At 42.3% G+C, this 13340-nt stretch overlaps 1 protein-coding gene across 2 annotated transcripts; it reads left to right on the top strand.

Annotated features, from left to right (window-relative positions):
* Positions 1 to 109: 109 nt before the first annotated feature.
* homer1 (homer scaffold protein 1) lies at positions 110 to 13230 on the top strand. 2 transcript variants are annotated; one of them, XM_031860018.1, is made up of 10 exons: positions 110 to 1008; positions 6110 to 6266; positions 7767 to 7898; positions 7994 to 8086; positions 8872 to 8934; positions 9738 to 9880; positions 10615 to 10774; positions 10857 to 10967; positions 11048 to 11128; positions 11529 to 13230. In XM_031860018.1, exons 1-10 carry the CDS (start codon positions 1004 to 1006, stop codon positions 11715 to 11717), a joined length of 1134 nt encoding a protein of 377 aa, XP_031715878.1. In that variant the 5' UTR covers positions 110 to 1003; the 3' UTR covers positions 11718 to 13230. The 2 variants fall into 2 exon arrangements, with proteins under 2 accessions (XP_031715878.1, XP_031715879.1); XM_031860019.1 differs by lacking the exon at positions 8872 to 8934.
* Positions 13231 to 13340: the final 110 nt, after the last annotated feature.

Raw genomic sequence — 13340 nt, 5'->3', positions numbered from 1 at the left:
GTTGAGGTATGACCCTCATTTGATTTCCATTCCCTGCAGACACGCCGGATGTTTTCCTTTCCAGAGATGACGTAATGACGTTAGTTTAATGCTCCCCACAGAGCAGCAGAGAGGAGGACGTTAAATGAATGAGATGCGGGCTGATAGAGACCAGACAGGCGGGATGGTGAGAGGATGAACCGGTCGATGGAGCATCGGGATCATACATTAAATCCTAGTCTAACGCTTGGCTTGAATTGCGTGAACAATCAAGCGAAAAATCAGATAGTGAATTAAATCAGCTGGTTTATGAGTGCACATACATTCTGTCCTATATCTCGGTTGACGTCGGTGAAGCGGAGCGTTTTCTCGGGAGGATGGTGATGTTAAATCGTGGAGTATGCAGCGAGTGTTTTCTGTCTTTTCTCCAGAAACACCGGAGATGAAGCCCTCTCTTGAAGGAAGACGTCCACCATCGCAAAGAGGCGTTAAAGAACTCTCTAATACCAGACTTGGTGGAGGGAATTTAATTTAATGGCACAGCGGACTGCAAGAAAGAGCCAGCGACTGAAAGGGGGATTATTGAACAGTCGGGGTATGGTGTATTTTTCCGGCTGAGGATAACCATCTCTACGCGTACCAGTTCGTCCGATTTCCCAGCTCTACAACGTTAATCCCCGTTTGTAAGGAGTTTTATTGAGCTAACGGCGGCAACTACGAGTTAGCTTTTCTTCCTTCCTGCATCATGCATGCACAGACACGTTTGCTTCGGTGAAATCACCAAACAAAAATGCACCCAAGGGCGTAATACCAACGACAACACCGCCGCCGAGCTCCATGTCCGGACTGAGAACCGAACCGTGGCTCCGCCGGCCGTGAAGCCACAACAAGCAGAGCGGCTTTAGAGACAGAGAGAGAGAGGATCAAAAGCTGAAGGCAGCCTGCAGCCTGCTCACACCGCCCTCAAGAGACCCCCGAGAGGATCATTTTCGACTCAACTAAAGCCACCAAAAATTCTGCAAAAATGGGGTATGTCAAGCTGCAGTTCTCACTCTCCATGTCATGGGTGTGACTGACTTTGTTTTTGTAGATCAGAGCAGCCCCCCTTTTCAGCAGGGCACCAAAAGCTGGAACGACTGGTAGCTTAGCCACCCATGGCTAACTGTATGAAGTACTCCTGTCATGTCAAATGTAAAAGAAAGAAAAATGCTTGTCCCTGCAGCAAACTGCCCTAAGATATCTCACACACACACACACACACACACACACACACACACACACACACACACTCCTGGTAGAAGTAGCTGTCCAGCAGTATGTCTACTCACAGCCTCCATACACTGACATTTTAGATTAGTGAAGCCAAAAGATTAGGCTGCAATGAAGCAGGCTACTGTTGGGGAAAGTATCAGAGGCGGTTGCTTCTTTTAGTGATTAAAAGACTGCAAGACATTACAGTTGTTCCTGTTTGTTCCATAAGGACATTTAGTTTAAAGGGTGTGTAATACATTTATTTGCTGCCAAAGGGAAACCAAAGCTATTTAATTTCCCCACCAGACAATAATGACGTCCCCTTGCACTTGGCTCTAATGCATGCGGCTGAACCTGCAGATGTATGGGGATTCTCCTGATCAAGAGCGACCTAGTTCTTGTTCCCGATGAAAGCAGATGATGTAGCATGTGATTGGTTTGGTGTCATATTGTGGTAGGGGTGGGGGTGGGGTTAGGGGTGAGAACATCCTCTGTAATTCTCAAGGCCAATGGTCATAATCCACCCCAACAATCAATTCCTCAGACACAGAAGGAGTGTGTGTGTGCAGTTACCCCCATAACAAGCAAGCGAGCCAGCCTGAGCCGCTCCAGCACGTACTGGAGCTTCTGTTCTCGAAGAAGGATTGTAAACAAGCTCAAGTTGAACCTGCCAGCAGCATGTCTCCACTGGGAACATATGGGTGAATAGTGAGACAACACGTCGCTTTATTAAAGTCTTATACTGACACCTGTTCTGCACAGACCATAGAAGCAACAGGACTTACTGTAGCTCTGGATGCTTTACTCAGACAGCAGATAGTTAAGTGTGTGTGTTTGTTTGTGGTGTAATTCAGTGCATGGCTTTGCAGATGTTCATTGTTTACATACCTTTCTCTCCCAAACCAGCTTTTTATTGCCTTTATTTTAAAGCGACAGTAGAGAGGTGAAATGAGACGAGAGAGAGGAGGAATGACCTGCAGTCTGAACAAGAGACATTAATATTGAATTGTTAGCGTCTTGAGGCCCCTTTACTCTTACTTTACTCATTACAAATGAAAGTCCACAATCATGAATCAAAAATGGCGAACGCTCTCTGAATCCAGCTTCTCAAATGTGAATATTTCCTATTTTTTTTATCATCTTCTGTGATTGCACTGAATATATTTGGATTTTTGACTACAGGTCGGACAAAACACTTTAACATTGGGATGGGCTTTTTGTTGCTATTTGCTTTTCACAGAGCGAATAACTAATAGATCAACAGAGAAAATGAAGTGTAAATTAATTGATAATTAATTCATTATTTATAGCAATAATTTAAAGTTCTTCTCAGCCAGCGTAGCGTGATTATGTAGCGTTATGCCAAATTTAGTTAGGTTTTGTTTTCCTTTTACTTTTACTTCCTTTATTGGTCTTATTATATCTTCCATGGAGGAGAAGTTATTTGAAAAGGAAACAGACAATCTGTAACCTTTCCTTTGACTTGTTACACACACACACACACACACACACACATCTGCCACTAAAAGGCTGTGAGCCCCGGTAAACAACATATGGGTGGAATTTTATTTTTAACAGGATGTGTTGCCCTGCCAAGCCCCTGCTGCCTCTTAACCAGACGAGGACGCTGGGATCGGAGTGGGCGAGAGAGCATAGTTGTGTGTGTGTGTGTGTGTGTGTGTGTGTGTGTGTGTGTGTGTGTGTGTGTGTGTGTGTGAGAGAGTGAGTGAGAGAGACACTGAATTGTGAACATTTTTCTGGTTTTCTTGGTATTTTTATGACTATTTATCTTTAGAATTTGGACTCTAAAACAGAAAAAACAACATGTCAGTTTGGACTGCGATGGGCCGTTTTTACTTTCTTTTCAGACATTTTATGGACCAAACGATGAATCTGTTAATGAAGAAAATTAACTGATTCATCAATAAGAGCATAATATTCCATGTGTGCCTGTGTGAGCCACGTCACAGACAGATTAATGTTAAAATTAGCACTGAAACATCTCAAATGTGAGGATTGGGAGGGAACATTTATAGTAAATTGGGATAATGTGACTAATCCCTTGAATCAAACTGTGGCTTCAACACGACTTCATGTCCTGAGTGACTGATTTGCAACAGTCCTGATAAAGAACTCGCTGTATGTAGTTGGAGATAATCTGAACACATTCACTGATTTAGACACAGAAACACTGCGCGTCTTTGTTTTCCTCCGGTATGCAAACATTGTGTGTGTGTGTCTTCTGTGTGCTGCTGGATGGAGGTGGAGAAATGCTGATGTGATAACATCTGCGGTCAGATTCCTCTGTCAAAGCACTCGTCATTGAGACCTGAACGCCTCAGTACGGTTCATTGTGGAAAGGGATTATGGGCTAACAATCGACCGACACACACACACACACACACACACACACACACACACACACACACACACACACACACACACACACACACACACCACGGGGGCAGATTTTGATCTGGGCCACGCTGTCAGACTAATGAATGAAATATAAAATGACCTGCTAGAACGTGGCCATGGTGGCAAATCTTTAAAACAACGAGTAATTGAGACTTTGACATTTTAAAAACAAATCTAAAGCAGTATTTTGTCTTTACTAACTCTACACGAGAATACAAAGTATTTTCAAATTAGATTAAAGTTTATTTTCAGTTGGCTGAATCCACGTCCTGCTCTCGCCCTTTTAGCTTCAACACATTTATCTTTTATGTTCCTTGTAGCAGGAAGGGAAAAAAATGACAGATAACAAATATATGCAAAATTAAAGTTGTATTAACACTAAACTAAGCCATTAGCTGGTAAAACAGCAGTCAGATATTACTGTATGCGTCTGTTTCCTGAAATACAGGCGGACGTCTTTCAACTGATTTCCAATTCAATGCTGTTTACATTGAATTAACTGGAAGTCTGTAAATGTGACAAATATGAAACTAAATCGTCTCGGATTTGAACCACGGTCAGCTGCATAAGCTGCTTCATCACCGATTGATAAGATAGAACTTTATTTTGCAGCAGTTTCAGTACAAAGTATGAAAGAGTCCAAATATATAGAGTGCAAATAAAAACAAGATACTTAAAAACAAAGACCAACAATCCTAAACACAAAACCAAAGAGAACATATTTACCCACATAAACACAACAGCGACAGCGTTTTACACCAACATGGAGCGAACATTAGCTCGGTTCCTTGGCTACAGATAAAGTCTGACAAATTAGCCGGAAAATCTCAAGTTCACCGACTCAAAATGAGAAAACAGATTGTATCTACCCCCGTGTGTTGGAATACAGAACCCATTGTTTTAATAATTACAATACATTTAGATGGCAATCTGTCTTCATTGTAAATGTGCCATGCAACAGATAGCAACAGTAACATGTTCCATTTAGGAGCCAATCTCTCCGGTTCTATGCAGGAGTCAGTTCAAGTCATTCAAAATTCCTATTTGATAATCATGAATCTTGACTTTTGCGGTGCTTGTTTTTATATTTTCTCTTACTATTGCAGCTTTTAAACAAAATGGGTGGCCAACAGACGCCATAACATTACACGTGACTGTCCTTTGGGTGGTTAGTCACTGGTTTATGATCATTGATGGTTGCGGTGGTGCATTCGAGTTGCTGGGTTCGGCTAAACTGATTTAGCTCACAGTAGCGCCATGAACAAAATATACTAGCCTTTACAAAAAGTTTAAATCTTTAAACCCGTCAAAATACCCAAAACACGGGGCGGTTGAAGACGAGGTGATTCTAGTGGCGTCTCCCACTAATGTCAGCACACCTGCCTCCAATAAGAGCTTCCTGAGATGGAGGTCAGGTGACGCTGTGCTCTTGGATTAGCAGCAAGAACCACCACGAGGTGCTGCCAAACTGTTTAAAATGAGCTTATTGAAAACTATCAGAAATTATAAAACCTTGCTAGAAAAGGCTCTTTTTTGTGACTGTTATGCACCTTAATACCGAAGCAAAAAACCTATATAGGAATAAACCTGCCTCTGATCTTCTGACACATTTCTGCAGCAGAGTTCTAGCAGACTAAATATCATTTAGGTCGTCTAAATCACAGCATTATGATTGTTTTGTGTGACATTATTTTGTCCGGCTTCCGTGAGGCTTTATTTTGAGCATAAATCATTTTTTAATGACTTCATTACCCGCCGGCTGCAAAGCTTCATTAACTCCAAGTAGCGGAGCGATCGTGGAATTATAACAATTTATTTGTGTTTTGGAACATTGCTGAAAATCTACATCATGAAGCACATTTTAATATTTGGATTTTTTCTTTTTTTGCTCGAGACATCCTTTATTTCATTTCTCCTCCCGAGTCTTTCTTTTTTTGCAGATATATAGCGAATAGAGTTTGTGTACGATCTGTCCTCGTGTGTACGTTTGTACATAAACACACTTCAGCGTGACGGCCTGATGGGTGCGTTTCTTTGCGGCAGCAACACAGCAGGCTGGTGAATTATGGATGTGATGGGATCTGGGAAGTTGTTTCTCTCACCTTCCTCTGATTCATCACGTTTCTCTTTCCTTTAGCAGAGCCATGTTTAGATCTTTCACGTGGAGCTTTATTCACAAGTTTACATTTGTGTCTTTTAGCCACGTTAGCGATGCGGCTCCAGGAAGAGCCCTTTGGTTCATACATTCATGTTCTCCTTCCTGAGCCGTTAGCATGGCTGTAGTTTGTCTTTCAGCACCAATCTGTGTCTGCTGGAACACAGTGCTTTGAGTTGTCGATGTGGCATAAAATGTTTGTTGTTCTATCTATGTTGGTGTAACCAAAGCTTGTTGCTCCTGCTTAACCACAGAGTTGAGGCCTAGCTACTGACTAACAACCCCCCCCTCTGTCTGCGCACACAGAGAGCAGCCCATCTTCAGTACCCGGGCCCACGTCTTCCAGATCGACCCAAGCACCAAGAAGAACTGGGTTCCCACCAGTAAACATGCCGTCACTGTCTCCTACTTCTACGACAACACCAGGAATGTCTATCGAATCATCAGCCTGGATGGATCTAAGGTGTGTGTGTGTGTGTGTGTGTGTGTGTGTATATACCACTCAGCTTGTGTGTTGAGAGGTGTTGCCTGGTGCCAACACTACATTAGATTTTGTCCATAACATCCCACCTCTGCTCAGCTCGTCTGACTTGTTTGCCTCGACGCGGCCTCTCTGGGCTGAAGCAGTCGTATCTATGTGGCAGTGATTATTTTAGTCTTGAGAGAGGTGCAGGGGTGGAGTTAGCAGAGTTATGCAAGAGCCTCTCTGGGTGACTACTGCTGTTGTTGAACCAGCAAGTTCTGCTGGAAATACCAGAGATCGGGTGGGTTGGAGCTGGAGGACGTTATTATCCAGACAAACAAGTCAAAGACAAAAAAAAGTCTTTTCAGCAGAGAAGAAGAAAACAAGCGAGACAGATTGTTTAAAAAAAACTTCTAGAAGGGAGAAAACTTTTGTTTTGAACTTCTGAAATGAAACGGCCGGTGGATTTACAAAACCCAAGAAAACCAAAACAACACCTGCTCGTGAAAATCCCCGTCATTGATCGCACGTGGGTTTGGTTGTCCTGTTTTACCAGAATATGTTTTTTCCAAAGAAGTAAAAGTGATTTTCCAAGACAAAAAAGAAAGAGGAAAGTCTAAAAAAGAACACATATTGACTCTGTGTATTTATGCTTTCTTATATTAATTGTCTTGCTTCACTCTTCACCTCAAATTTATCTTGTGACCCTTTCTTTTTTAATCACGTCGTTACATATATATATTTAACAAATATGAAGTGTTTCTGTATAAATTTAAATTTACAAGCTCACTTCTTTGGTAACAGTTTTGACAGTTTTCAGTCAGTCTACACATACGACCACATTTTCAAGCAGATTTTGTCCTTATTTCTTCACGCGTTTCTTTCCATTCTGCTATTTACAAATCTTAGTAACTCAACATTAGGCTGAAAAGCAGTGTTTTAGGCCACACGCAGCAGTGATGTCACTGCGTCCCGGAGTACACCTGTACGTCACTGCAGCAAGGTGAGAATGGATTCAAGGTCCACTTACTGGCTTGTTCTGGAGCTTTCAACCCACCTTTTTTTAGTTGTTTCCTCCAGAGTGAAACGAGGAGCTCGAACGTGTGTGATTCAGTCAAAAGCTTCAATGAAGCGAGTAAGTGAACCTTGAGTTTACGTCTCTTTTGTGAAGAATAAAGACATCTTAATGGTACATTTGAAATCTTTCTCTTCATCCTCTGTGCTCGCCTCTCTGCCAGCGAGTCCTCCCACTCTGATCGAGAACACGACAGTCGGGTCGACTCACTTCAGAACTCCTCATTCGCTGCTTCCTGTTTAACCAAACAGTGGGAAATCAAACCCACGTCTTTACACGACACACACACACACACACACTTGTATTACCACCGCTTCTCCGTATAATCAAGACATCCAGCTGCTGTCGTCAAACCCTCCATTACGTCTGTTTCCTGAATCCACGAGGCTTTAACAAACTGTATTAACTTGTCTTGTCCTCAACAGGCCATCATCAACAGCACCATCACCCCCAACATGACGTTCACCAAGACGTCGCAGAAGTTCGGCCAATGGGCCGACAGCCGGGCGAACACCGTCTACGGCCTCGGCTTCTCGTCGGAGAGCAGCCTGGCCAAGGTGAGAGCATTAATAGCAAAAGTGTGCATGCTCTCTCTCAGAAAACATGGAAGTTGTTGTGGTTGAGTTGTATTAATTGCTGCTGTTATTTCTAGTTTGCAGAGAAGTTTGCCGAGTTCAAGGAGGCGGCGCGGCTAGCGAAGGAGAAGTCTCAGGAGAAGATGGAGCTCAGCAGCTCTCCCTCTCAGGTGACTCACAACATCACAACATCAGTGAAACGCAGCTGTATTCAAACATTGAAATTAGTATAGAATAAAACTATAAAATAGAAAAAAGTATTTAAAAAGAAGCACTAAACTAAAATATATTTTAAAAAGGAAGGAACCATACAGACTCAATTCGTAGAAATCTGGAGAGAAAAATAGCTGCAAGATTCATAAATCCGAATCATATAAACGCGGTTCTTTATAAATCTGAGGAGAAGAACCTTTTTGTCTTTACACAGAGTTCAATGCGGCACAGTTTAACAGCATCAAAGCCTCGCCATACTGGATGTTATATCGTCAGTCTGTATGAACCTCCTGCTGTTAACCATCAAAACATACCAGGCATTGCATTTACACATCTGGAGCCAGATGTCTTTTTATTAGTGCAGCAGCATAAAGCTCACGTGCGCCCTCAAACGAGATGTTTCCTCCTGCAAAACTGTCCACCACTTTAAATCCAGGGCTCTGACCAGATCGCTAGATGCTAACAGCTAATTCTGAGCTAACGAGGCAGTTTCCTTCTTAAACATTTCCTGGTTTCATTCTGGTTTAATATGTTTCACAGTGGAGTACGTCTTCCATTCAGAATCAGTGTTAATTCAATATTAATACGTTAATGTTGGCAATGAGCCCCATGTGACACCGAAGCCAAATTAGAAATTGATGGGGAATTAATACAGTTCATATACTTTCATGTTCCACTCAGCATTCTGCTCACATTAAACATGACTCTGTGGCTTGTTTTACCTCCTTTGCTCTCCCTAAAGCATCCTCAGGGTGGCGCTGTAAAAAGGAATGTGTTGTCAGTCAACAAACCTGGTAAAAATAAGGTAAAGAATAAATGGAAAGCATCATTTTCACGACTCAAATGACCAACCCCCCTCCCCCCAAACTCCCCTCTGCAGCATTCAATGTGAGCACAATGTTAGATTTCTGCCCATTGTTTTTTCAGAAGAACCTCCGTCATCAGTCTTTAAAATCCTTTGTGTATCACCCCGATGTCAGACTAACAACCAGAGGAGCATCGTCTCTGTGAATTTATCCCACAAAACCCTCCAGTTCTCCTTTCATGCTCTCACAAAGTGACAGTCAGCTACAGTCGGGGATGTTTGAGCAGCTGTGACAACAATTATACCAAGATCAATGAAAAAGGAGACTTTCCTTTTCTGTCTTCAGAAAGATTTTGTCTAAAATGTGTGCACGTTAAACCAGCAGCTCAGGTCCTAAAAGCTGCAAGCATCCCTCCCTACATTTCAGCGGGAAAATCCTGTTCATTTTTGAGAGCACGGAATCATTCACACTTTATTGATTATCGTTGTGTCTCATAGTCCGAATTGACGAGGAACAGTTCAGCCGTTCAGGAAATATGTTTGGTTGTCTTTTTTGCAGAGAGGCTCATGTCTGTGTGATAAATATGTAGCTGCAGCCGTTTAGCTTAGCTTAGCATAAAGACTGGCTCAAGCCTCATATTTATCATACAGACATTAAACTCTCGGCATTAAAGCAAATGATCTGTTTTCCCGAAAATGTTGAACTGATGCTTCAACAAAATCTCCATGTGTTTATGTTCTGCTAATATATATATATATATATATATATATATATGTTTCTGTTTACCGACGTGTGGAACCAGGAGTCGGCCCCAGGTGATCTGCTGTCACCTATGACCCCAGAGAGCATCAACGGCACAGATGATGAGAGAGTCCCACCGGCCACACCTCAGCACGCCGAGCCCAGAGCAGAGCCTTCCCAGAATGCACTGCCCTTCTCACACAGGTAAGCCAGGTTAGCACAGAACCGAGAGGAGAAGAGAATCTCTCCATGTGACTTCCTGTTCTTTCCATTTGCATCCTGATGGTGACATGATCACGTTCGGGAGTGTATGTGAGACTCTCTGGAGTGCTGATTTAAAATGAAATTGGCACAGCGCGGCTCAGAGCGCTGCAGCTCGTGTCGATTCGTTCGTTCATGTATTATTAATGTGGTCGCTGGGCCTCTGGACAGCATTACATTAAAACACTACGCATGCTTCCCATTAATTATAAAGCACTAAATGAGTGGATATAGTTTTGTCCGCTGTGCTTCGGGTGACATTAATGCAGCAGAAGAACTTTAACGAGTTATAACCACGTAGAAATTTAACTTCTCTAAATGCTTTTCACTTTGTTCTGCCAAATGTTAAAAGCAAACTTCTGTATTTTTCAACCAGGACTATATTTTCCATGTTTTTTGTGTCCGAGTGACTAATGAGGACGACTCCTTTTAGAACTGCTCCAGTGTTGAAGGAGAAGACTGTAACCGGCCGCTACGTCCACTAAAAGTGCTTGTTTTTTTCCCTGATTGTTGTTATAAGTGGAAGTTAATGACGGTGCCAGCTGGTGCCAATACATGACATTGCAGCCCTCTCGCTCATTACTGGACCAGTTTGCACTAACACATGAGGAAACAAGCTCCAGGTTTAAATATACATTAGCTGCAGCCCTTCTAACGGTCTCCTCTTCACGTCCCAGTTCATCCAACATCAATAAGCACTGGGAGGCGGAGCTGGCGGCTCTTAAAGGGAACAACGCCAAGCTGACGACGGCTCTGCTCGAGTCCACGGCCAACGTCAAACAGTGGAAGCAACAGCTGGGGGCCTATCAGGAGGAAGCGGAGCGGCTACACAAACGGGTATCGCTGCAGTCATTAAAATGATCTCGTTTATTGATGAGTCAGCTTCGACTATGTGTTGATGGTTTATTTTGTATTCCAGGTGACGGAGCTGGAGTGCGTGAGCGGCCAAACCACAGTGATCAAATCCCAAAAGACAGAACTCAACCAAACGATAGAGGAGCTGGAGTCGGCTCTGAGGGCCAAGGAGGAGGTACGAGTTTGTGTACTGAGGAGTACTACACGTCTTATTTGAGCTTTAATAAGTACTTTCTCTTTTTGTATTACTTCCAGGAGTTGGAGAGTCTTAAAGAAGAGGTGCAGAGTGCCAACGAGTTTCATCCTCAAAAAGACTCCCTGACACAGAAGCTACAGGTGAGTGAACTACAGGTGCACCTGCAGCTCATTAGCATGTTGCTGCTAATGCTGCGTTCACCACATATTGGACAGTCTAAATATGAGCAGCTGAAACAAGGTGAATTTCTTTGATAATTTCTTTTACAAAAGTTGTAAAAACAATGGAATCTATACATCCAACATTTGTGTCCAAAAGTGTAACGAATAATAAAAATGGAGGTTCTACGTGTTATCTACTTTAAACTATTGACGTCGTTACAGCCTCTGCTCTCGGCGAAGTCTTACAGAATATTTGTCACGTGACTGTTGCACTCAGTCAAATCACTCATGGCTTCTGCATAAATGAAAACATATGACAACAGCTAGTCTGATGCACCAAATTCTGACGGGCACGTTCTTTTTATTTATTTGTTTTTAGGACACTGAGTCGATGAACCAGGCGTTGGAGGCCCGGCTGAGCGACCTGGAGCAGCGTCTGCAGAGCAACCAGCAGGAGAGGGAAGCCTTCCGCAAGAGCCTGCGCTCGCTGCTGGAGCTGCTGGACGGGAAGCTGTTCGAGCTGACGGAGCTGCGGGACGCGCTGGGGAAGCTCATCGAGAGCAGCTAGAGTGACGAACGCAGACGCAGACGCAGCCAGAGAGACCAACGCAGCCGCAGCTACACAGAGAGGAAACGACCTGCATGTTGGCACATCACGTCGTCACCGACATGTAACTTGAATTTTCTTTTCTTCACATTTATACGTGTAAAAGTTTACACACGACTTTATGCATTTAAAAAGGTACACATTTGTGTTTTTTTTTGCTACGGTACATGTTTACAAAGAAACCAAGTAAAAGAGGCTTTGCTTGGTCCATGCCTTCCCTCCACTCCGCTCTGGAATATTCTTAACACGCGTTTCTTTAATATCATGCCGTTTGCGGGAACATTTTGTCTTTAATGAATTAATTGAAGGCGAGCTGCGCTTTCTGTTTTTGGAGCTTGGCGTTGGTGCATTGTGCGAACAATCACCTGGAGCCGGTGATTGTTCGCTTTTTTTTTTCTCCTCATCTTCTTTCTTTCATCGTCCGCCAAAACGAACACTAGGGAGTCAGACGAGATGGACTCCAGCTTTTCCTACACTCGGATTCATTTTTATTCAGTTGAACTTTGGAGGTTTGAAAGGGGCTTCGAATGTTTTGAAGAGACAAAGGTTCCTCCTGTGACTATAATCAACCGAGGGACTGCCAAAAAATAACAAAAAAAGACGGACGGGTGAGGACTCTTGTCTTATATTCTTATACAACATGTGAGCAATACAAAAAAGGGAGCTTCAGAGGGTAAATAAACACTTTCCACTCTCACTTTCAGGTACTTTTACTCCTCTCTCGGATATGTTTAAACCACAAGCGAGATTTTATTCACTTTCTTTCTAAACACTTTTTTTTTTAAAGAATATAAATTCATAGTGCACTTGTAAAAATGGAGTTTGTGTATGAGTGAATCTCTCTCTCGTTTCTGTTGCGACTTGAAGTGCAAAGATTGAATCCTTTTTTGATTTGTTGTTAATTTATTACTAACTGTTACTGAAGATGAAAGTTGTACACGAGCAGAGATCTTTATTTGCATCTTGTTTTCACTTAATCTTAAATGTCTGGTACGTGGGTTGTTGAGGTTGTTTTGTTTTTTGGAAAAACTGGCAATATTTTTGAACTATTTATGAAGATGAGAATATAAAGAAGGCAATTGCTGGTTGGATTTGCAGAGAATCTTTTTTTCTTTTGCCAAATGTTTTCCTGTACAGATTTGAACTGTTGCCGACATAGCCGCTGGCCCAGAGACGCACCAACGGTACTTTATTTTTTTGTGGGATTTACTATTGCCAAAAATTCAGCGCCGTTCAGAGGAATAAGTATATACACACCTGAAGAACACTATTTAAGGGCTTGTTGTTGGTTCGGGTACATTTGGGAGACTTGAAATGATTTTAGCGGTGACTTTATCATGTTGAAAATTATGAATATTACAGCTTGAAAGGAAAAAATAAAACATTTGAATAAACTTTTAAATGTTGATTATACCACATGCTTAAAAACACAAATTGTAATTTTGAGTTTATAGTAAAAGAAAACCAAATGCAACTTGTCGTGTCGTTCTTTCACAATCTGGGCTGCACATTGGTACTCATGTTTTGAGTAAAAGTAGTAATACTACAGTGTAAAAATACTTTTACTGGCAAAATCTAGAGTAA

This window comes from Anarrhichthys ocellatus, unplaced genomic scaffold (assembly GCF_004355925.1).
Source record: "Anarrhichthys ocellatus isolate YVR2014 unplaced genomic scaffold, GSC_Weel_1.0 scaffold23, whole genome shotgun sequence".
Taxonomy (NCBI): Eukaryota; Metazoa; Chordata; class Actinopteri; order Perciformes; family Anarhichadidae; genus Anarrhichthys; species Anarrhichthys ocellatus.
The sequence above is the reverse complement of the archived record's forward strand: the minus strand, read 5'-3'. Positions and strand labels throughout refer to the sequence as shown.